Source organism: Cyrtonyx montezumae, unplaced genomic scaffold, assembly GCF_038088225.1.
Source record: "Cyrtonyx montezumae isolate F1298 unplaced genomic scaffold, pur_monq_1.0 scaffold_7, whole genome shotgun sequence".
Classification (NCBI taxonomy): domain Eukaryota; kingdom Metazoa; phylum Chordata; class Aves; order Galliformes; family Odontophoridae; genus Cyrtonyx; species Cyrtonyx montezumae.
Window position 1 is genome coordinate 35,652,517 of NW_027072078.1, and position 25,700 is coordinate 35,678,216.

The 25,700-nt window shown below is 39.9% G+C and overlaps 3 protein-coding genes across 3 annotated transcripts in view; all 3 read right to left on the bottom strand.

Moving 5' to 3' along the window:
* Positions 1–3,032: 3,032 nt before the first annotated feature.
* On the bottom strand, positions 3,033–4,562 carry LOC136057860 (WD repeat, SAM and U-box domain-containing protein 1-like). Its single transcript, XM_065750878.1, has 2 exons — positions 4,144–4,562; positions 3,033–3,268 (listed from the first exon to the last, which is right to left on the bottom strand). The coding sequence occupies exons 1-2, from the start codon at positions 4,539–4,541 to the stop codon at positions 3,079–3,081; spliced, it is 588 nt and encodes a 195-aa protein (XP_065606950.1). The 5' UTR covers positions 4,542–4,562; the 3' UTR covers positions 3,033–3,078.
* A 3,662-nt stretch (positions 4,563–8,224) lies between these two features.
* LOC136057839 (bromodomain adjacent to zinc finger domain protein 2B) overlaps positions 8,225–25,700 on the bottom strand; it is a 137,611-nt gene continuing 120,135 nt past the window's right edge. Inside the window, exon 37 of the transcript XR_010623082.1 lies at positions 8,225–8,499. The gene's annotated coding sequence lies outside the window, so the exon portion shown is untranslated. The remainder of the gene's footprint in view (positions 8,500–25,700) is intronic.
* The window catches only part of LOC136058088 (bromodomain adjacent to zinc finger domain protein 2B-like), a 30,444-nt gene continuing 12,968 nt past the window's right edge, over positions 8,225–25,700 (bottom strand). The window contains 16 exon segments of the mRNA XM_065751323.1: positions 8,225–9,708; positions 10,106–10,249; positions 10,836–11,095; positions 11,527–11,662; positions 12,045–12,355; positions 13,156–13,316; positions 13,761–13,916; positions 14,046–14,322; positions 14,838–15,493; positions 16,827–16,971; positions 18,144–18,206; positions 18,563–18,788; positions 21,625–21,699; positions 22,993–23,207; positions 23,583–23,837; positions 24,666–24,806. Coding sequence (XP_065607395.1) covers positions 9,555–9,708; positions 10,106–10,249; positions 10,836–11,095; positions 11,527–11,662; positions 12,045–12,355; positions 13,156–13,316; positions 13,761–13,916; positions 14,046–14,322; positions 14,838–15,493; positions 16,827–16,971; positions 18,144–18,206; positions 18,563–18,788; positions 21,625–21,699; positions 22,993–23,207; positions 23,583–23,837; positions 24,666–24,806 — 3,375 coding nt within the window. The 3' untranslated portion in view covers positions 8,225–9,554.

Below are 25,700 nucleotides of genomic sequence, written 5' to 3' on the forward strand. Positions count from 1 at the left end.
TTACATCCTGAAATGAAAAGTTAAATAATTTTTGCATTGTAGTTGCTATATATCTAAAATACCAAGAAAATCAGTGCAACTTATCGTTCTTTGAAAATACTTTTCCCAGTAGTTTTCCTTTGACTTCTTTTTCTAAAACCATAAACAAACAAAAAACGCAATCATACCATGCTAAGCTGCTTGTCTTGTGTATCTCTGTCAGATATTATACGGACACTACAATGCCACGCACACCTGAATTTCTATACCAGACAGTTTTCTCAATGCAGAAAATGAAAAAAGGATATATTCTTTACTTTAAAATTCCATATGTGAATAGACTCTGTCCTCAAACTGTACTCTGTGTGAGACTGTGGTCAACTTCCCAAAGCAGAAAAATTATTCCAGCTTTCCAGAATTCAAATACCTGTTGCTGTGTTTGGTGCTAATCAAGACTTGAATCAAAAATACCAGAAGAAAAAAATAATCAAATTGAAGAGTGCTGAACGCTGCTACTTTCCTCAGGTTGTTTCAGAGAACTGGAGGTTATCAACTATGTTATCTTTGGAGAGATGTGTTTCTCAAAAAGGTACTCTGAACCTTTTCTTTGAAGAAGGTGACATGTCTCCTGCCTGTGTCAACGGACACGAGAGAGTACACCTTCCAAACCAGCCCCAACCAGTTTCATCGCTAGGAGTGTTCTATGATGTAATAGTACAGGTTTCCAACGGAAGGAAACCGTCTCCCTGCCTTTTCCCCTTTTACCTCTTCCCCTTCTCCCGGGATGAGGGTCCATGGGCTCCCCTGCCCCACTGGCCACACTGCTTTCATTCCTCCAGCTCTTGCTCAAAAGGCCAAAACACTCTGAAAGATAAAAGGAAACTTCTCCCTGGCCTAGCAGATCAAAGTGCCCAAAGCTAAGTGCAGGATACTCATTCACAGAAAATGAAAATGATGATTAAAAGCAAATATTTATCACAATATTAAGATGACTGGGGGAATTTTTTTTATCTTTACTATTATTGCTAAAGATATCACTGAATAAAAAGCGACCGGGCCCAATCTCACAAACTACAGCGTGCATTAGCTGCTTTCTAGCAAATCGATTAAAAGAACACTTCCAATTTGGTTTGCCATGTAAATTTTATCTTAGATGTAATTGTCATTAAAGAGTTAAGACACTTAAATATGAAGAAGCGTCACTATACACACCTAAGAAGTCTCCAAAGAAAATAAACCAGACTTTGATCTTACTATCTTGACCACAAGAAGCCATCTGGAGGTATCTGGATGCGTGTTCACCACCTGATAAAATTAAAAACTATTAATGGGAAATTTTTAAGCACAAAAAAATAACAGCATATCAGTACATTCCATCACCATTCTTTCAGAACAATTTGGTAAATCTCCTTAATCTCAGAACTACTTTAAAAAACGTTGACAGAAACGTCTGCAGAAACGTTGCAGAAGTTTTAAAAATATCTGCAAATAAGGAATCTGTATTACCACTACATTACTTCCTGAACGAACAGATGAAGCCCAGAACTGTACCACTGTGCTCACATGCAAAGTTTTCTGGATGGCAGGCATTTGATTTCTCTCTCTGCCAAGTGTAGTAATGTTGCCTTTTAACCCATAATCTGCAGTCATTCCTCCACTGCAAATGGTTATTTCCACTCCTTCTACAGTGCAATAGTTCTCAAATTTTAAAATCATTTACACACGTACAAATCTTGAGAATATGGCAAACTACTTTCATCATTTTCAGTGTTTACCCTTTCCTGTCTATAAACCTGTGTTTCAGGACTGCAGTCCAAGCATTAGTTATCAAAGATGAAATACAATAGTAGCGACAGTTTTGCAGCTTTCCCTCTTTCTATTCAAGGATGTAAACATTTCCAACTAAGATCACATTCTATGTGTTGTTTCATTTTCTTTTATTCGCAGCCAAATTCTTTCTGCTCTCCTACTCTAGTGAGCTGACATACCAGCCTGACACAGGCGTGCAACAATCCCCAGCAGCATCACCACTGCAAGTATCGACTCTTAAAACTCTTACGACAATCCCCAGGTTCAAGGCTGAAAATCAGAAAACTGTAACAGCTGTTTGCATAACAACCTAAGTATAATATAATATGTAAAACTTAAATAAGAACCATATTTCCAGTTCTGCAGTCGCTGGACACGTCAAAACAGTTACAGTTAAGCATCTCATCAAATTACCCCTAAGGTTTCATCTCTTGTTTTCCCGTGTTCTCACTTTCATCTCACTACTGCAATAAAATCCTCACATACACAGAGCTGTTAGCAGTTTACAGGAGCCATGAGAGCTACTGTGGCCATGGCTGATCTTAGGACTTGCCACAGATCTGCTAAATATGAAAGTGCCTCATTTTCCCAGGATTTTGTGTGAGATCTGGGTCTTACCAAGATACGAGGAGCATGCCTTAGCTATGATGCTGTAGAAACACATCCCTTGGTAAAACAGTCAGAATGAGAATTCTTTCACAGCTCAAAAGAGTAGTACACGTTATATGCTACCAGCCATTAACAGGCATTACAGGGCTGTACATACCAAGTTCCTCAGAAGGAGAACACACTGCTTTCCACTAAGCTTCACTATAATTTTTCAGCATAAGCTGCTTTTATTATTACATCTTAGCAAAACTCATAAGACTGTGGGCTCACCTCTCCCCAAGACTCCACCATTCTGCTTATTATATTTACAGTCCTTTGCGCTGCTTTAATCCAGTTCTATTCCTTGGGGATGCACAGTAAGAGTTAAGTGGAAATGGTAATCAAGGACTGCGCCTTCTGCCATCATTCTTAGACCCAGGAGACAGGCCTCACTTACAGATGCTGCCCGAACACGTTCCAAGACCCTGGCAGAATAATTAACTACTTAAAGCTATCAAAAAAAAGCTAATCAACGTGTTGGTGGACCTAGCATATTCCTTGTCATCAACCTCACCATTACTTGAGAGTATTCAAGAATATGGAGAAATCTCAGCACTTCCCAATGTCACTTGCCTCCTGAGCACTTATGGAAAAAGTAGAAAAAAAAACCCATGCACGTTCCTCCCCTGGAGAGTCAAGTAACTAACCAGAAACTGGATGTGAAGAAATATCACAGCAGGTAACGCCAAGATCATGTGCTTTTTCATTATGCAGACATCTCATTTTCTCGTCCCAAACAGTCAAATCACCGCAGGATGATCCAGTGACAAAGAAATTTCCACTCGGAGAAAATGCACAGGCCACCAAAGAACCATCTTTAACGCTTCCAGATCTGATAGGCAACAGTATATGATAACCGATTTTAGAAGCAATGTTCTCAAGAGCTAATCTCTCAATTGCAACCTGACAGAATAAACCAAACTGTACTAACTTCCCTATTTCAGAACTCAATAACAGAGGACAGAGAAACTGTGCAATTGCAATGAGATGCGCAAAAAGCATGCCTGTAGGATCCAAGACCTGCTCTTGGAGGAAGAACATGAGACACCACAAGGTAAAAGCTTTTCAGTTGAGTGATAAGGTAAGTTTCAAACTAAAGACGATTTGTCAGGACTCACAGTTTCAAAGACAAAATACTCTGACAGATTCTATGGTCTCGTGTGTGGGTTGGCAGCGGAGACAAAGGAATCTTGCTGGACATCCCTGCATACCTGAGGCCTTCTGAAGGTAAGCAGCATCTTTCCTTCGATTCTGTGCCCACAGCCTAGGACTCTGCTACTCTGCTGCAATTGCTACACTTTCCATGGCATTACAGCGTTACAGTACGTGCAATATAAAGCACACAGTCAGGCCCCGCTGACCAACATGCCACAGTCTGTCGACAGTTTAGAAACAAGATGTTTATAATATGCAATGCATCCTGATTTCATGTCAAACCAATACATTAAAACCAAACAGACACGAGATAAAATAACAAAGCTTCCTGAGTCTGTATTGCTTCACGTTAAAAAGAAAGAAACGCTAACACTCAGCACTTCTCCTATTTATAACCCTCTGGTCTTCTAAACTCTTATTTTTTGTCACATGAACCAGAAGCGTAAGGTCTGCAAGTCTGTGCACAGTACAGCATGCTAACAGAGCAGCACTCGTAACAGACCCTACTTCCATAACAGTAAATAACACTGTGAAAAGACTTTAGGCACTCGCCTGTAGAGTTTCATCGAGTTCACGTTCCAAAGAACAACGCTTCCGTCAGCTGCACCTGACACCAGATACGTGGACTCCGGAGAAAAACGGCAGACTCTGACCGGACTGCCGGTGGGCTGCCCCAGCACTGCCAGCATCCGACCATCGCCAGTGTCCCAAATGACGGTGGCGCCATCTGTTGAACACGAAGCCAAAGTGCGTCCTGACGGAGAAAAGCAGCAGCAGTGGACAGCGTACGTGTGACCTTGCAAAGGGGAGTACGGCAGCTCAGTGAAGCCATTTAAAGAGTAAACACGAATGGATTTGTCCGTGGAACAAGTAGCCAGGCACGACGATGAGAAGGCGCAGCAGTTGACATCATCACTGTGCTCTGTTAAAGTGCGAATTAATGTCGCCATTTAATCTACTGCCCAGAAAAAAGAAAAAGAGAAAAAAGAAAACCTGAACTTAAAACAGACATCTCTCCTTTGTACGTGACACAGACATAGTGCCTTACTAAGATACAGTCTCCCGGAAGAACAACTGACTTGTAGAGGCTAATTTTTCGTGTCAGTATTGTTCTATTTTCAACCTGAAGCAAAGAAAAAAATATGGAAACGAGGAGATTTTGACTTGGTTACAGTAACGCACATTTTAACTTCTAGTTAAGTCAAACTTGCAAGTTTGCAATACAACACTGAAGCTCACATAAAACTATCTGATTCTGCCCTGTTCCAGTACTATTGTTTATGCTAACGTTTGCTGCTCAAATTTGTTCTCAGTTGCACACAGTTGCAAAACCATGAATTACGCACTGCAGAATCCAGTCAGCAAGCTATCAACTTATCAACTACTTGCTACATAAAAAACAAATCTCTCTTTCTACGCGTGATTAGCATTAGACGTCAAAATATTACTCAAGGTTGCGAAACGGAAATTGAATTGCCCCTGAAATTACATTTGCTTCTCCAAGAGCTTGAACTCCATGAGCATTCTCCAGGTGCTGAGGCTGTGGGAAAATCGTACCGCACAGATACCAACATCAGACAAGCGTGCCACGCAGCCGAGGTCAGGGAAAGCCCCCCCGAGTACGGATCACGGCCAAGCATCCCAGGGGAAAAGGAAGCGCCTAGAGCTGCACGTTGATGCCGGTGGGCAAAAGCAGCCGCGCTCCTCACGGCACCAGCTTCCCCAGCACCTCCCTCTCTAACCCTTACGGCAGCGGCAGACGGCTGCAGACAAAGCTCCGTACAGCGGAGCAGCAGCAGCAGGGCCGGCACTCACTCGGCTCTCCACGGACGGGTTCAGGGCAGCGCTGGGAGGGCCCCGCGGCCGCTCCGCACGGACGGCAGCACCCGGCCTCGGAGGCCGCGGGGACAGCGGCGCCTACACAGGGCCCGCCAGGAACGGACCGTACCGCACCGCCAGCCCCGAGGGCGGCACTGCGAGCCCCGCTCCGGCCCCCTCACCTCGCCTTCAGCCCCCTCACCTCGCTCTCGCAAAATAAACGAAACTAAACTCGATTAAAATAGAATAAATGGCGGCTGAACGAAGGCCGCCACACACCGCCCTCACCGGAGCCGCTGCCGGTGGCCCCGCCCCCGCGGCGCGCGCCCTTCGCCTCAGGGAACGCCGCAGATGGCGGCGCTTTTTCTGCCCCATTTCGTCCGCGCGTTTCCCGAACGCTTCCTCGTGCCCGGATTCTGCGGCCTCGACGCGCGCTGCACTGCCAGCATTCAACCGTGGAGCACGTCCTGTACTCACGCGGGTCCCGCCGGCGCCGGGCCGGCACCTGTCTGCGCACAGCGGGCGCGAGGCGGCCCCGAGCCGGGACGGGGCCGCGCCTCAGCACAGCCGCGTGACGCGCTGCTGCCGCGCCCACGGACGGACGCTTTCTCGGGCGGCCCCGGCAGAAGCGGAGCTGCGCTGCGGGCCCCGCACGGCTCCCCAGGGCCGGCCCCGCCCGGCTCCCCAGGGCCGGCCCCGCCCGGGCCGCGCCGGTGAGCTCAGGGAGCTCCGAGCGAACGCGGACCGTTTCTTTTTGCCAGCTGGGAGACGTTCCTGCTGAAGAGGAACAGCTGCTCGTCATGCCCGTGATGCCGTGCTTTTAAACAGGTCCATCATTTACAGCTGGGAAATCAGAAATTACTCACTGCTCCGACAGCCTCCCTCGAAACTGAGCTCAGTTCCACTAACCCTGGTCAGTTTGGGCAGTACAGGCAAGGGGAATTACTGTCATTAAAGAGCGCGTTCATTTTCTTGACTGCACATACCGGCTATAAAAACCTGTTTACACTGGAGTGCTACAGCAGTCACAACATCCAACGGCCTCATTGGGCTGCCCCACATTTCAGTCCTCGCTCTGCAGGCACGCTGCAGGAAACCAAAAGCTTCTGGGGACCATACGATGTGTGCTGAGTAAATGAGGTCCTCTCGATCACAAGTTCAGCACTTCATACAATATTACTGGTTCTTCGGATTTCTGTACCCAATCACGGAAGCGCAGAGGTGCTCAGATAACCAAATGTCATTATGAAACAACATACATCATTTAAAAAGATGTGCGTCAGACCTGACAAAATGTGTCTCTGGACAGAGACGACATTTTCTCACTTCCAGCCGACTTTGTGCCATCACATCGCCGTTTCAAAGAGAAACAAGGAGACAAAAGAGAACGCAAAGCAATAAACAGAGAACTCCTCACTCACCACCACAAATGCGATTTCAAACGTTCAGAAGTTTGTTAGTGAACTCTGCAAATTAATATCAGCTTACCTTGTTCAGATAGGAAGAAAGCACACTGGTCTTTTCCTCCAAGAAAACTGAGGGATGGGAACACTGACGGGACAGAAGGTTAGCGATTAAGAAAAACTAGGCCCATTTTTCCAGCAGTTAAATAAATCCCACTCTTTTCTGCAAAGACAGATGATGGTGTGTTTACATTTCAGGCTCACTTTTCAAATATAGTAATTTCTGAAAAGTTCATTTTACTGAAACGAATGAAAACACTCCACCAGTGAGTAAAGCAATAATGTACCAAAGTAGTAACGTACCAAAGTTAAGAGAGGTGAAGCATGTCCCACTATCACAGTGCTAAGCTCCTCAACTTTACCAGCTGCACAGCTAATCAGGACACAGCCTGAAAAATGCAGCTGTGTGCGTAACGTGGATGTTAATGCTGTTCTGACTTTTCAGAAAACTAATTACCTCTACTTATGGGGGGATAAAGTGCAGAATCCGAGAAAACAAAAACAACTGTCTTACATCAAAGTCATGCTTTTGCCAGCAATCTACGTCTTTTAAAACACACAAGCCTACTGTTATATGCCCAGAACGCGGATTACTCTCCAAATCTATGGAACGTATCAGCAAAGCTTTTTACTGAGACATTCAGAAACACGACCAAGAGGTTAAAAGCTATTAAGCAGCCAGTGGAGCTAATGTCAGAATGAAGAGCTGCCTGACATCCACACGTGATTCTTGTATTCCAGGTTACACCAGTTCTTCTGGAAAGACTTAAAATAACAACGACGTGTTCTGGAGAGAGCAACAGGACATATGAAAAGCTGTTAAAAAACAGGCACTTACTGTTAGTCAGCTGAGGGAGGAACTATAATGGCAAGGGGGTCTCTATAAAGCAAGACTGAGCCTCCAACACAGCAGTCCAAATTTAAAAGAAAAAAGATATTTACTAGTCAGGAAGTTACGTTTATGCATCTTTAAATCTATTTTCTTTAGTCAGGGCAATGGTTACAACCAGTGTCCTTCTACAGAGAAAAAAAGCTAACAAAAACAAACCATCACATACATGGCCATCAGTTTTAAGAAAAACTACATACGGTATCTATTTATATTACTGTTGTAAAGTTAGCAGAAGTACTGGGAAGCAAAGTCGCCACACCCTTAAAGCTTTAACCAATGTTATCTACACTCAGTCAAGGAGGTGGTTTAAGTGCTCCTCTGACTGCTTGGCAATTGCTTGGAGGTACCAAAAAAAGGCCAGGAGAATTTGATGCATCCTGAGAACTTTTAAGTGTAAGGTATTATTCAAAATATTCCTGTACACACAAGGGCTCAAGTATTAAAATTGCCAAGAAAATCAGGTTTGCAAAACGATCTTTTATTGTATCCGTGCCACACATACTAGTGAAAAATAACACTCCTAAAAACAAAACAAAAAAAAAAAAAAAAAGCTACCTTTCCACAACATTTCTTTTAAATAAAACTTCAAGTACTTTTACATTAGTACAAAATAAAATAATAAAATAAAATAAACAAAATCAACCCCCTCCCCCCAACCTCTATCTGCCCCAACAGGCCACCACAACACACAGCAGATAAAACACAGTGGTTACAAATGTCTTTTTTTCTTTTTTTCTTTTTGTCATTTCTGTGGCAAGGCAAATGGAGGAAAATGTTTCTACGAAAAAATACTGTGCGCTAGGAAACCATCACAATTTTATTCCATGTGGATACAAATGATTTTATTTGAAATTGAGGCTGTGGTGGCTTGAAATTAGGTAACAAAATAGAAAAATGGAAAACTAATATCCCCTAAACCCTGTTTTTAAAGGCAGGCACTACCAAGATTAAGGAGACTCCACAGTGTTGGTAGAGGATACTTACTGTACAAGCCATATAGCTATAATTACCTTAAGACTAAAATAAAATGCTACTGTTCTCCTAAGGCATAAACAATAATATCTGCAAACAATATGTACACATCATACATATTTAAAACAAAACTTAATATAAACAATAATGAACAGTATATACATGTCTCAATTTTTCTTCACTGTCTTGAAATACAATTTAACTACACAAGTGATGCAGCAACATATATATAAATGTACTCGTAACTCTACAGTATATTTTTAGTGCTTTTACAGCACATCAGTGTAAACAGTTTTACTTGGCTTTGTTTTATATTTTAAAACATTCCTTGTTGTATTTTCAAGATTTAAAGCAATTTTCTAATTCTTCCTTTTCACAGAAAACGAAGATTCTGGATGCTGTATAATCATAAATAATTCATAAAATTAAATACATTCACTAAAAAATAAACTACAAGGTAACAAAATGAAAAATAGATATTTATTGGAAGGGAAAAGAACCATTTTCCCGAGTAGAGCTCTGGTGGTTGAATGTTCAGTGCGTTTTGATATATTTTAAATTGCTATTGCACTATAACACCCCTTTCTTTGAAATTCTTTGGGTGTGCTTCCCTGTTCTACCTAAATTAGCTTGTTAAAACATACAAACCAAGAACCAAGGGCTGCTGTAGGAGTGAAGCCTTCAGAACTAATATCACTCTTCGGTGACACTTATAAGGAAAAAAAAAGTCATCAGTTATGCAGGTGCCTTGCACTTTCATGTTCACATTGCTGGTCTCATCAGTCCTCATTTAAGGGGAAAAGTGAGTTCGGGTAACTTCAGCTCGATTTGAAAATCTCTGTCCACTTTTTTTCAAAGTATTTCCTCATGTTGTGGCCAGCCCTGCCTATGTCAGAATCATCTTCATTAAAGGTTTCACAGTTGTCAAAAACAAGCCTGACATCCAGCGAAAATGCTTCAACATTAGGGTACCTGAAAAAAGAAAAGGGCGAATGATTTCTGGTACAGTTAAAATCAAAGGGGAAAGAACCTTCTTAACATCAGTGCATTTACAACCAGTTACAGAACAGGCAGTGAATGTTCGACGAACAAACTCAGATTTATCTAATTTTAATATTTTCCAGAAAATAAATCTTAGCATAAGCAAATGCTTTTTCATTACTTTTTTGGTTACTTTCATAAACAGACTTCCAAGATAGAATTTCAAGCCTGAACTGGACAACATTCCCCCCCCAAACCCTAACCCCCCCCCCTCCCCTTAACTTCCCTTTTCTAAAAAGAAATGCAGTACAATTCTCAAGCCTACCAATAAGCATGTATGGAGCATTCAAATCTCAGGGGAAGTAGAATTTACAATAAGTTTACTTACTGTCCGCTAGTTAGCTTGTCTCTAATAGTGGAAAAGTCCATAGGCTTTTTAATAACTTTCTTATAACCAGGAACAAGTTTCAAGTTTACAGGAAGTAAGAAAGGCCAAGCATCTTCGTGAGTTTCCAGTTCTGAGAGAATCATGCTGAATAAAACAAGGATTAAAATCGGCAATATTAAGCTTTGCATGATCAGAAAAGCTGTTCCCTGTCCCCGATGTCTTCACATATTGTGAACTTATTCACCCTTATAAAATCTGTGCCCTCTGTAAGACAGAAAACAGTTGCAATACAGACAGAAAACGGACGATTCAGAGTAGCACTCAGCTCTCTCCAGATACTTCGGCAAGATGGCGTTCAAAGTACTGAAGCTGCACTAATATTTCATCATAAACCATCTGCAAACTAGTAAAACAGGTGCTGACACTCGCTTTCCAAACGCCACAAAGACACTACAGAAGAAGATGCTTTCGTATTACCAGCTGCAATGCAACACCTACCTTCTCTACACTTAAGAAAGCTGTCCATATCACAGCTCTCAGGGTTTTTCCTACTCTAGTACTCCTCCGTGCCCTTCCAAATCACAGACTGCACTCTGTGATTAAGTACTTTACTTAAGAACTTTACAGGGTTCACGTTCCTGAAAACACAGTTATGTAGTGAGGCACAACCTGCTTCTACAACACACACTGAAGCTTAGAATTAGCTGCTTTATGAGTAGGCAGACTGTACCTGCATACAGCCAGGTCCTTGGAGTCATCTCTTCGAGGTTTCTTTAGAGCAGTGAAATTTTCCTGCTTTCCTTGGCTTAGAGAAATACTTTCATCCATTTTCCTTTTCTTAGGGTCTGTTTTGCCTCTTTTTAATGAGGTGCTTGCAGTCGCAGAGTCTTCATCTTCTGTGTCTCCTGGTAATTTCCTGCCTCTCTTTTGTTCGTTACCTTTTTCTCCTTTTATTTGAAGTTTTTTTAATTTTAGAGTTTGACCAGTGGCCTGAAAATAAAAAGGAATAAGCAATAACCAAGAAATTACAGAAACCTCTTATTACTGATAGACAGCAGCGAAGATCAAACAGCCACAGAAAACAACTACATCATGATGGCAATTACTCCATCAGATGAAGTCATGAATTACTATTTACCTAGACGTTAATTATGAAGAGGAATTACTACCTTATACAGAGTAAACAAATTCAAAGGCTTTTCATCTTAAAACGTTCATGATACTGGATTCAGCAAGAAGGGAATAATCCTTTCCAGTATATTTATGCTCATCTGTGCTCAACGTACAGTTAAATATTAAGTTTTACAGGCAGTAATAAAAAATGTTATAAATCACGTTCTCTTAAAATACCTAAAATGTGAAAACAGGACACAGCGAAACTAGCTCAGTTACGATATATTTTCTTAATAAAAAACACTTACAACTTTCATAATAGATTTTTCCCACGCTATTGATTTCTGTAACTGCTGAATGCACAGGGCTACCTGTGCAGCACTTCGTGCTTCTGACAACGCCTTTCTCCATACCCTTAGCCCTGGAGCAATATCCTCTTCAGTTCTGCATGGAAACATAGGGAAATCAGATAGGTCATGTCCACGTTTGCTGATATCTGAACGTGGAACAAGCATTATCACACTGAAAGCCAAGCAATGACAAAACGTACACAGCCATTAAGTATAAGGTATAAGCAACTAAATTTGATGCAGTGCACAGACTGTGGCTACGAGCCTCAAAGCTTAGTCACAACCAGTTAAACGTAAGAGAACTTTGCATTATCAACAAACGTGACAAAAAATATCATTATGAAGCACCATGCAGAGTAACACGATCCATGTGGATCACAAACATACAAGAAAGTACACAGATAACAAGCAATAGGAAATAGGCTCCAATTAGCAAAGAAGCACAATAATTTTTCAAGTTAATCTCAAAAACCTACCCGTCACCATCACCACTAATGGATGGTGCAGGAGCAGGGACAGTAACTGTGCCCACATTATCCAGTTTGATCTGAATGGTGGTACTTAAGGGGCTCTTCAGATACCTTCGCTCTATGTTCCGCTCCAAGTCAGCAAGCCTGGTTACAGCTATATCTAGAGGGTTGTCACTCTTCCGCTCTATAGAGCTGGTACTGCCTTCTCCGCCTCCAGCACTATCTCCATCGTGCTTCTTGTGCAATCTACTAATTGACTTATGTTCATGATATACCAAGTCTTCTCTTTCTGATGCAGGTTCAGGACACAGCCAGCCCTATGTTAATAGAAAGGTTTGTGCATTTATTGGTTGCTATTAACTTAGGTGTTTGAATAGAGGAACTGTTTTATAGAATCAGAACAAAAAATCAGAATAAAAAGTGCTGTTTCCAGTACATCTTGGTAACTTGTAATCCATCTGCAGAGACATTTCCCAAAATCTCCAGAGAACTAAAACTATCAATCAAAAATACATAAGCATTACCAGACTTTCTGAAGTGATTTTTCTACAACGTTCCACACGCTTATCTTATTTTGAAGTATCCTATTATATCAGTGAAAACATCAGAATAGGTCCTGTTTCACTGTCTCAGGAGACAGTATCGATTGGTCACACAGAAACGGCATCTTCTAGTAGAACATACTACATCTGGAATACCACAGCCATACCCGAACCAAACGTGCTCAGTTTGGTATCACTACTCACCCCGGAAAAGTTATTGGCAGAACCCAAAGCAGGCAGAAAAGTGGCAAACCCCACTAAAATTAAGTCATCTGTATGAAATTAAATCTTGGCATTCGTGAAAGGTTAACCAAACGTGCACGACTGCACACCATCAAAGAACTCCTCAGAAAGCTGTCGTTCTGATCACCTTTAGCTGAAGATACAACTGCAATGAAATACCTGAAGCACATATCCATCATAGTGCTGCAGTGGATTCGTTATATTTGCTGACAATTCCAGATGAACGAGAAGGCACTTACCAACAGCAAAAGGTCCACTACTATCTACTTTAAATTCTTCCCACTTCAGCAACATTATTTTAAAAGAGAAATTTTACTAGAAGTTAGTTTTACCTTAACTTGCAAACTAGCTGATGCAACTCTCCTCTCTAGATCTTCCACCTGCTGAAGAATAGCAAGGTCCACCTCCATTGCTCGTTCTTCTACTGACCAGTTTTCCACAACATCTCGAGTTACCTGGTTATCTTCATTTTCATTGTTATCAATAATTGCAACTGCATTTGAGAATCACATTTTGTTAAATTATTATAACTTATCCAAGTAAATTCAAGCTGATTTACCTGTCAGTCCAATTAAACGCTAAAGAACTGTTACAAAAGCGTACAGCTCTTAAGATATCCAATATGACCACCACATTCCACAGGATTTCAAGCTTGTAATTTAAAGGCAAGGGGAAGGGAAGGCTGAGCTATATTGTTACAGAGACAGAAAATGCTTGAAAAGTTAGCAGCACTTAAACCACTAGAGGAATTTATATTGAAGAGGGTTTCTTCAACACTAATTTTCCAGAACATGGCTGGTATTAAAGGCAGTTTTGAGACCTTTGACCTATTTTCTGGCTACTGTGACCATCTCTGTATCCAAGCACATCCTGGAGAGATCTCAGTCAGTAATATTATGCTCTAACATCACGTGTAACATGAATACCAATTACATACCATCCTTATTTTTGACGCAGGCCACAGTGATATAGTCCATGTGTTTCTGTATTTGCTTTTGTAAGGCCTTTTCTCTTATTCCCCTGAGATGCAGCACTTTATGCAAAGATTTTAGGTCCTCAGGATCAGTAATCCTCCACCACCCATACTGCATTTCTAAAGCAAGACAGACATATAAATACTTAAAGGTGTTTTTTATATGATTACAATCAAGATTAGAGAACAATAAACTGTACCGCACAGCGGCACTAAAAGTTACCCAGAGACCTGACTGCCCACACTTACCTTCTGGTATTGGTTTTGGGTCTGGGTGATCTACTGGCTTGGTCACTTCTACCGCAGTACAGGTGGCAGAAGCTGTTTTTTCAGTCTGCAGAGCTGGTGATTCACTTTTACTTGTAGGAACATTCGATGTCAAGAATGAGTTACTGTTCCCTTCTGATAATCCCAACCCTGATCCAATAGTAGATAAAGGAGATGAAAATTGAACATTTGAAGTAAGAACTCCTGTAGGCCATCCACAAAACTGAAGTCCCGTGACAGGTAGTCCAGGTTTCATCTGCTACAGAGAAAATATTTATAACACCATCACAACCGGTACTGTTCAGGATTACCAAGAAACCAGATTTATCAGTATGATGCTGATTTTCTAGCACCAATCAAAACATAAAGGATGCCTTTATTTGACTAGTACTTCGAGCAGTTCAGGAAAAACATAGAACAACAGTGTAGTAATTCCTATTCGAACCCGTGACTGCTTAAGGAACAGTATCTTTTGAAGGCCAGGTCAAATTTCTGAAATCTGGTTTTCATTTAATACAATAGCCAAACCCTTAAAAGCAAAACTTACTTTCTAAAATCAACCAGTGGTTTATCTATCCTTTTCTTTTTTTTTTTTTTTTAATAAAAATCTAGTATTATCTATTTCACACAGAACTACTATTAAAGTTTAGAAAAAGAATCAAATAAACAAAAACACAATGATATGATATCGCATCGGTAAACAACTGGGCTCAAAAGAAATTCTGCCAAACAGGCATAGCAAATTAATACTATCTAAAGCAACTATTTATTTACCTGCAGTGGTGGCAACGCAAAGGGACTTAATCCCACTGGACTCTGTGCAGAGGTTGAGCCCAGAAGAGGTGATGGAGCAGGTGAAGGTGGTTTTGATGGTGGATGTGATTGAGGAGTAAATGGAATTGCAGTAGCTGGTGTATCTACATGGGTAACTGACATGTCATCACAGGGTACTCTTGGCAAAAGGCTGAACCACTGTCCATTCTTTTCAGTAGGAGTCTTTAACAACTGGTCACTTGGAGAACTGCAAAACTTGCCAGTCCCGCCTGCAATAGGACTGAAAAGATTAGACTCAGACTTCTCACTGCTGCTTTGTGATACACTGGACTGAAGACTGCACAGAGAGTTTTGGGAGGTACTCTGATAAGACGGAGCGCATCCATTTGCTGCACCACCATTAGGTGTTTGGGGCATAGCGTCAGATTCAGGTGGCATTTTGGCAACCTCCAGCAGTTTGCTTAGCTTTGAAAATGACCCAGGCTTTTGCAAAAACAAATTTGTGTTGTCCTTTTCTTTCAGATCTTCCTTTTGCTCACAGTGAGTTGTATTTAAACAGCTTAATTCTGCTTCTGAGATCCCAAATACCTCTTCTTTGATGTGTATGCTTTCTGCTTTGTTTAACTTCTCTTTTTCTTTCACAATTTCTTCTAGACCTAAAGAAGTACAAAAACCGTAGATGAAATAATGTATTAAACTAACTTATTTTATCATCTCAGACGAGCAACTACGTTTTTTTTGCCCCCTTCCACGCCAAGTTTATTTATATAAACAAAATTACTTTATATAATTACTTTATATAAACAAAATTACAAAACACAGTCACAGTATTCTTATTGCCAGCACCAGATCTGTGACAGATGTATTTTTAGTGGTTTTCTTCTCGAGAAAGTCAATTGGCTTTATCCAGTCATTCACACACTTACATCAGCTGGGTACAACGCAGCCTCTGAATTTAGTTTTGCAAAAGGCCGTTTTGTGAAACAGACAACCATCTACTAAAACAAGTAACATTATTCCTACTGTGAAATCGAATATTCTCAAAACCCTGAAGCAGAACACGAAACCTTTTACCCTTTTAGATAAAAATCATTATAAACTAAGACCGTAAAGTTTAATGCCAACATCCTTGACCGTTTACAAATGCTTGAAGAACTAGCCAATATGACAGACTGTTTACACACAGCAAAGCAGGCAGATGTGATCAGACAATGCAGTCAGAAGTTGGTTACTAATGCCAGATTCTTGAAACGTTAAAGGTGGAGAAGACATAAATTTAATGTACAGTATAAAACCATTTTTGTTTTCTTTCCTCTTCTAGTCTTTCTTAACCATCTTTCTTCTACCCTTTTTTATTTCGGCTCAAGACTACCTCTTTTTTTTTTTTTTTTTAGGACAGAAAAAAAAAGACAGAATAGGGGTTAGAGAATTCAACACTAACTTCTTGTGCACACCCAACTTAGTTGATGGCAGGCAGCCTGATGAACAGAACAGATCCTGACCCTGCATAAATGCTGCTCAGCAACAGCTATACCACTGCTGTGTTATCAGCACTGTTTTCATTACAAATCCAAAATACAGCATCATACATGTTTGTATGAATAAAACTATCCAAACCAAACAAGCACACAGACACGTACCAAATCTTCAGGCAGGCAATATTCTGCGTATCTGCACGCGAAAAAGCAACAGAACACGACAAAAATACATGAGCATTTCTACGTTAATCTTGCTTTCATATGCAGAGTTAACTGTCAAAGAAATAAAATTCCAAAAGAGCCAAAATATACCAAGTGCAGGTATAGTGCAACCAGAAACACGGTATCGGAAAGCACCATCTGAATAGAAGATTTTTACTGCGTTACCTGTTTAGCCTCAGGTTGAAGAGAAAGCCTAAAGACCTCACTAAACAAAACTATTGCCCATGGACTGGCAGCATGTCTTGCCATGGCATTCTCTGGTATGACATTACCCTTCTACGTTTCCTACCTTCACCGCTTTCCATGCCTTCCACAAAAACACCACCGCACTGGGGCAGAATCCAATACCGGCGCTTGTAGCGATCTTGACCAAACATCATTGAACGCAAGCAATGAGAGGCTTCAAACAACTTCTTTCTGTACTGGCTTTGTTGCTGTTTTAAAGAAAGGGAAGGCATTATAATTCTAGAGGTGAAAAACAGACAAACTTTTAAAGGATTTTATTAAAAGAAACTTCTGGTTGACAGAGACCAGAAGTTCAAGACTTAGATGAGGCACTTTGAAAGGGTTTTTGTACGTGTATTATATGGTACTCTTTTGCTCGTAATTGCGCCCTGATTATTTGACTTAGAGAAATGCCATGAAAAAATAATTTAATCGCTTCCTGATCCATCTGATGTTTAGCAGCTTCCCTTTAAAAGCACATTTCTGCAATCCTAGGACCTGACGTTTTTAACGTTTGCTCTCACAGAAGGAAACTATTAATTGTTATATTGTAAGAGAACACCTGAAATCCGATCAGTTAAGGAATAAGCTAAGAGTAAATGGTATAAAGAGCACTTGAACACTGCTAAACACTGTATGCTACTGCAGCCCGATGGGAAGCTAATGAGATATTTCAACCAGTTCAGAAATGAGTATTCAGACAAGAAAGAGTTATCTGAGGGGAGACAACAATTTCAGTTCATTTATTCGCTTTTGGCTCTGCTAAACTGACACGGTTAATCTGGACTGCTACCTTTTTGTAATTTGGACACGAGGGAAACCAGGAGAAAGTTTTAAATGACAGACTTTCTGACAGAAAGAATAAACAAATAAAAGCGTGGGCCACAATTAGGAGCCTGAACTATAGTACTCTTAATTAATGTTTCTCTTGCTGTTTCACGTTTCTTCTTTTGAACTCTGAAGCAAAGAGTTCTCTTTGGCAGTCTCAAACAGTTGCAACAACTAGCCAACTGTAGGAAAGAAGAACTCCAGCCATCTGTATGATGAAAATCTCACTGCCTCTCGTACACAAAGCTTTATGATCACTTTATACATCAACAGACATAAGCAAATCAAGTAGATCTGAACAAAAACTTGAGACGTGGAAAGATAGAATCAACATCTTTCTAACCACTGGCTGTGTGAAATCCACTAATGCAACAAATACTTGTGGACTAAAATTCAGGAGTCATTAACAGCTGGAGAATTCCTATTTTCATTAAATGAAAGTTAATCCTCATTTCAATTTACAGTAAGAGAGAGCACTGAAGGCAATGGCTTGTAATCTTAACTCTTGAAATCCCACAATCAAATATGAATTGCAACCAAGATGATCTCTCACCTTTGTCAGTTTTTCAATCTGCTTCTCTAGTTCTTCAACACTTGCTGTCTGGTCTCCATCGTCCTATAATCAACCAACATACCATCATATCAAATCCATCTCAGGATAAGATCATACTATGTCTTACTAGCTTTACACTCTAAAAGATCTAACAGAACATAAGAGATCAAATATGAAAGGCAAATCTGAAGTATAAAAATGTTCAAATATTTGCCCGTTGAATACATTTGACTAGGAACAACATAGCTGTAAAAAAAAAGTCATGAAACGGCATAAAATGAATGAAGGAAAAATATTTTACATCCTTACTGCAAGATTCTGGGGAAGTGGTGCAGAGAATCCTAATGCTGCATGGAAAAAGAAGGGAAGTAAACTGCAATTTACCAGTTAGTTCCATTTTAATATTTTCAATCTCCCACCTCATCCTCACAAACTTCCGCCTTCTTTCCTTTTTTATCTTCTTTATCCTCTTCATCCTCATCTGCCCGATCATCACTATCATCGTCATTGTAATCACTATCCCCACCCTTTCGTTTCCGTTTGCGGCCTTGTGTTGGTGTTTCCAAAGAATGCTGCTCCTCTCCTACTTCACCACCTCCCGTAGCATCTCTTTTGCCAGTTTTTTTGGCATGAATGATTCTAAGACTTTAAAAACATGACAAGGAGGGAAGTTATGGAGCTTATTTGTAACATAAACATACCTTTGTTCCTGTGTGATTAAAAATGAATCATTTTATAACAAATTACCTCTTCTGTTCTATGATGTTCCACATTTTATTACCTGTTTATTGTCATGAAGCAACAGGAAAAAAATCAGGTTACATAAAACCCTTAAACCTCTTACCCAATTCTGCCTACAATTTCTGTTTCTTCCATGTAAATCTGTCTGACCATTCAATTCTACAACATATTTTCCTTTTTGAGAAGTCGTGGCTACCTGAACTATTAGGAGACTACTCAATCAAATCCTTATTTTTCCTTTTATGAAAGAAAAAGGAAACTTACATACCAGTAATTATGGTTGTTGTAGACCTTCTATAAAAACCCTATAAGACAAGATTCCACACAGCAAAAAATTACAGTTCCACCTATCAGGAAGCTAGCAGGCAAACATGCTGAACCGCAGGAGGTATGGATAGCCAGGCCTAATCACTTATAATACAGACCAAAAAATGCAACTGACTTAGAAGAGATTCATAAACGTGCAGGGAAGACAAAGATTTTGTAAGAGATGGCTGGAAGAAGGTAGGATGGGAAAAGTAGAACGGTAATGACAAACACAATTACCAGCACGTAATTCTCCCTTGTCATACTTCTCTCTCTTCCCATCCTACAACACAATATTCCATACAGCAAGTGGCTACAAATACGATGAGTGCTGTAGAAGCACTGGATTTGTGACAGATGTACTATGACAAAAGTATCAGCTCTTTAAAATGCCGATAAAACCGTGCCAGTACCAAACAGCACAGATTTCACTGAAGTCGTCACTGCTCAACTGGTAGTAGCCCTCTTATAGCTATTTTAGCAATTTATGATATTCTGGATCAAAACTTCCTTGACCCCTCCAGTGAATTTGGGAGCAAGTTCTAGTTTCAGCTCTGGTACAAAAAGGCTTACTTAAGTCACTAGGTTCTGCCGAGGCATCTGCTAAACCAAGCTAAGCTGAAATATATCCATCTCAGTATCCTTTATTCTACTACTACATGCTTTCCACATACGACAAGTTTGTGTTTTGAGGGTCAAGTAGAGGTCTGTGTGCATATGAGAAGAGTACGCATCCACTGATCATATGGCAAGTAGTCAAAAGACCAGATATTCCTGCAACTATTTGGAACTGGAATGTCTGAAAACTAGACTGAGCTCTGAAATGGTTAAAGAAGATAACATACATAAACCAGGAAGCAGGAAAAAGTTCAAACAGAAGACTTAAATGGACAAGTTTCTTTTGAGAGAAGACACAGAACAGCTGCAAAAGCTTATAAAAATCATCATCTGACATACCAAGAGAGCACTGTTTTTAACAGATCGACAAAGGCTTTTCTTAAAAGCTACTGAGTGTTCATCAGAAAAAAGTGGAAAATTCAAAGATTTTGAATCAAAGATGAAATAGATTAGTCAAGTCTAGCGACTTCAAAGAAGCAAAGAATGTCTCCAAACACCCCCACAATACTTACACTCCTCACAGTAGGATCAGCACTACTGCTACCTCACATCCACACCAGAAGGGGAAAAGCAAGAAATAGAAAAATGATTGCAGAAATGAAGAGGAACATGGGACTTTAGGGTCTTATTCCCACTATTTGAAGGCAAAGAAAAGAAGGATCATGAGAAAAAATGGAGGATTCTAATCTAAAGTACTTACAGTTTGATGGAGGGAGAGAAAGACTAAGTGGCCCCGTGAGGGACAGGAACAGGCAAGGGTCCCATCCTACTGAGGAATAATTGGCTAAAAGGACTTTACCGACACTTTCAGAACTATATAGAGACATAGAAGAGTTACAGATGAAGACAGGAAAAGGCATGTGTACTACCCTGAAAGATAAAATGCATTAACCCTACGTAGATGGGGATTTGCGTTATTAGTAGAGCATTTCTTTTTACTGGTCTTATTTTTTCCTATACTTCCCTCTTCTTCTTCTTCTTTACTCCTTCCTTCGAAGAAACATTAAAGGGAAAAAAGGGAGAAACAAGATTAGAAACATAAGTACCTAAAGCAAGGATTAAGAAAGGATTCACCCTTCCGGCTAAGAGGTAAAGATGACAAAGAAAAAAGAAAGCAGAGTCTGGCTATGCATTTTTACCACCTGTGATTCATGAAATTTATGCCTTCTAGCCTCCTGGTAGTTGGAGCCATTATGCTTGCTGTAAGGAATTTTGCCTTGTAGGATGGGAGAACAGTGGGTATGAAGCTGAAGACCCTTAAAAAATTCCAATTTTACCTTAAATAAAAACATTAAAATATCTCGATGTTTGCATGATAGAGATGATCCCAAGTATAGGGAACGATGCAACAAACATAAAATGGAAGTGTTAACATTATGTAATATAAATTGGTCACACTTGATGGGCGACTGTTACATGAAAACCATGTCTTAAAATGCCTTTCAGAAAGAACATTGCTAAGTATGGTACGTCCAAATAAACTGATAATGTTGATCACAATATGACAGCTCCTGTAATATTCCAATTCAATAGATTTCATTTGTTTTCCCCAAAGAATACAAAGTAGACAGAACTCCAACTCTGAGGGGCAAAAACCCCCTGAATCGCACGCTTCCTCGGCATGTTATAAAGGACCGGTGCAGGGCCATTCTAAATTCACACCCACCTTAATTAGGTAGTTCAGTTACTAACTTCTTGGTAAACCTGTAATGGCATCAGCTAACTTTGTCCTTGGAACCAACAGACCATATAGCAGCATATATGAGCAAACACAAAAAAGCAATACATTGTAATAGTTAAAAGAAATGAAACTTACTTTCGAAGTTTGCGTTCAACCATCCATTTATCTCTCCTTAAGTTCGACATATAATCAATATTTTTATCAATTTCACTGTCAAAGACAAAACAATCCAAAGGTAACTGAAAAGGAAACTGTGAACTAAATAATTTTAAGTTGCTAAGTTCCAATATTAGAAGTACCTGCGGGGTATGCTACTGTACAGACATCAGGCAGTTTTTATTCACAATATGATGCAAGTCTTCAGAAGTATGTAATGGAAAGTATGTGACACTTCTTTTAATAGCCTGCATAGAAGGTAAAGCCTCCAACCTAATTAGCCAAAAAGCACCTAGCCCTAGGCACAGTACACATTATCACAAGTCCATATCTAGTATTTCCCTGGGATCCGTCACCTACAAACTAATCTGTACAGAAATTGAAGAACAGTAGTGCTGCAGTACAGTAAACTATCTCAGCGAAGCCTTCCTCAGAGAAATTCCAGCCTCAACAACTTAGCAGTTTATACTTGTTTCAATGATGAAAAATAAAGCTCAAATCAGTTTTGAAAGATTTTCATCAATCTGGTTTTACAGTTGGTCATCTGCAATAAGCAAAGGAGTTCCTTGCTGTCATTAATTTGATTAAATGCACATTATCACTCTTGCAAACTACTTGCACAGCGCGTGCACCACTCAACTTGCCATTTTCCAGCTTTTTAAAACACCAATTTCTCTCATTCTTACATTGCACAAGACTGGTTAACTTTTGCAGTGCATCATACACCAAGAGAAACAGAATTGGCAATACAACAGAAACAGAATTCAGTAAGCAAGCACAAAGGGGTGCAGGTATCCCAAGCGTTGGCATTTCCTATTTTTTTTATCACATATTGCTAAGTTTTTGTATGCTCTGTGTGATAGCTTCTTTTAACTATAGATTAGTATACATCACTGACTACACAAAGCACATACTTCTTTGAATTAATACCAGGATTAATTAGGCTTCTTACTTCAGATTATGACCTACTTTGCATTTGAACAGAAGAGGACTTAAAAACAAAATCAAAAGGAAAAGAGAGTATTACAGAATCATTACACAAACTCTTTTTTAATTATCCCCCGGAGTGCCTAGTAAATTTCTTCGTAATTCATCACATCTTCTCCAAAAACAACAGAAATTTTACTTCAAGTTTTGAAAGTAACAAGAAAAAACAGACCAAACAAGGAAAACTGCTACTCTCCTAAAATATCAGAAGTAAGGATAAGGACAAGAAGCAGTAAAAGCAGATTTCAGCTTACTTTCTAAGAATGTCAAGAAAGATCTTGGCACAAAACAGTCCGTACAGTAATTTAAATCTAACATTTTAATAACGATTTTTAAACATTTATTTGAAAAGTAACTTACCTGACTACGCTTTTGCTGCATGCTAACTCACTGACAAGGAAAGCTAGCACTGCTGCTTTCTGAGCTGGAGTATGTGCCTGAAAAGCTTTTGTCTTCAAGCTCTCCGTAAGCTCAGTTTGCCCACAATGAGCCTCCATAAATATCTGCAAAATCTCAGACACATTATCTTGATTGATGCCAACATTCGGTAAGTGCTCCCCAAGAATAGTTTTAGCCTAAAAGAAGAATGTTTCAATCAATCTCATTTGAAAATGCTATTTTCACTGCACTCTGCATTACTGTTTATAAAATAGTGACGTAGTTTTATTTGCTAATTTTTTATACAAGGACTTCAGTGAGGATATTTCTTTTGACTATCCCAATGAAAATCCTCAACGGAGAGAAAAAGAGAAGGTCTGTAACTTTATACGTCGTTAAGAATAGAGATAATACTGATATTAATCAAACAGGTTAAATAAGAAAAGGCATGGTCCAAGCGGACCATTTTCACACACACTACAAAGAAAGCATTCGTAAGGCTAAGGTTTGGGTTATTTTTTGTTTGGTTGGTTAGTTGCTTTTTTCCCCACTATGGATTATTTTTTCATTACCTTGTATCCCATGACAAGTCCTGGATCACAAACAGCTGCAGAGACAAGCTTTACAAGCAAGTCCTGTACTGCTCCTCTGCTCTCCCCTATGTTTAGCAAGCCTTCTTGAAGAGTACTCAGGGAAGGCACATCCGTATCCACGTCAAATCCAAGAACTTTACCAAAGTTACACAAGAACTGTACCACCATGAGACAATCTGAAAATGTTCTTCCAGACAGGACAAGGCCTGGGATGCGAGGCAGCTCCGGCAAAGGCTGAGGTGGAAAAAAACACATAAAGACTCAGTAGTGTATTTCAGATGTAACTTTTTTGACTAGGACTTTCATTTGACTTACAGCACAAGAACAACAGAAAGTGAAGGCAGTACAGGAGCTGCCTCCCCCACATCCCACCCATATATTTAATATAATGCTGAATAAAACCTTCATTAATGTTTATCTTTTTCATTTATTTTTGGAGGGCATAGACTAACTAAAACTTATTTTTGGACAGGAGAGGCTTCAGATTCTATTTGGAGCCAAAGTACTATAAAAAGTGGTATTAAAAATCTCTGGGAGTCGCAGGAAGTGTAATTCTCCTCAAAATGGTGGACTTGAACTTGATATAGGTAAAGTCCTGAAGGACAAGAACTAAGAACACAGAAGCCTGGAAGAATAACGGCCTACAGCAGCTGTACACTTTAGAGGCACTCTGACAAGATGGCATCTGACAGGCAAGTACAGACAAAGCAAAAGTGTAAAACTGAATTCCTCCATGCAGAAAAAAACTGCACCCACTCACGGAGCATAAACAGTGAACGTGAGCACAGTGTGGCAGTGGGTGGTGTGTTTCAGCAGAGGCAACAGTCGTCACCTCCACTGCTGCAGACTTTTATAAGCATAGCATGCAGACTTTTGCTCACTGCTGCTGAAAATAAATCGCCAGTGGCAACAACTACGCTGAAAATCAGGGTCCTGTAGCTGAGAATGCCCTCTAAGAGATACCGTCGTTGTGTCCTTTTAATCTACAGCAGTTTACATGGAAATAAATGGGAAAAAGTACTTTCTGAAAAACCTATGTACTTTTTAAACTCTCACCATTACCTTCTGGTCTGCTAAGCACAGATCCTCATTTGGCTTCTTCAGCTCCTTTGCCATTTCTAATTCCAGTCTTCGCTGTTCTAGTTTACGTTCTTTATTTAACCTTTTTTCATCACGTTTCTCTTGCTTTAATCGCTCCTTCTCCTTCAGCAGAAAATAAAATCCATATAGTTAACTGAGGAACAAGCTAAGAATGTGAAAAGCATTATTTACGTAATTTCAACAATTACCACAGCAATTAAAGGAATGTGCAGAAATAACAGGAAGGTGGAGACTGCATAAACAGAAAAGAATAACTATTTAAGTGAAATCTAAGTGAATCAGTCTTGGAATCTGCACGCACTCTCCATTTAATGGATACGTGAGAGTACGTGTTCATAGTTTCACTGTAGAGGTACAACAACAAAATGTTTTCAGCCAAGATAAAACAAGGAATATGGAAACAATCTTTTTTTTCCCCACCATAACTTGTTTCTTAAACTTCAATTCTACTCCAGTTGTATGACACAAAAACCTAGCAGTACTTATTAAACGGAACGTAAGGCCTTTTGAGAAATCAGACCTTTATTTACTGCTGTTATGGAAAATGGAGTTCATAATATTAAGTCCCTACTACCCTTATTTGCACAGTTATTAAATTAATATATTTACTGAGCTATTTCAATTAATACATGTAGTTCTCGCGCACCAGTTTCTACGTGAGATGTTAATGCAGCAGTTCAGTTAAGTAAAACTGCAGTTCTACGTATTTTCTCCCCCACGTAACAACACCTGAATTCCCAGTGGCAGAATATACACTTCTTTGTAATCACAGGATGCTGTGAACTGTGTTTGTTTTCCAAACTGCTTATAAAAAGGCAGATTATACTAGAACCACTTTTTTGTTATGACTAAGCATTCAAAACTCCTAATAAAGACAGTGGGTATCAAAAACGCATTTAGAAGTGTTTTGCTGTTCACTGATCCTGAGCTAATTACACCAAAAATGCACATACACACTGCTAAACGTGAATTTATCAGGAGGCTTGAATGCATGAT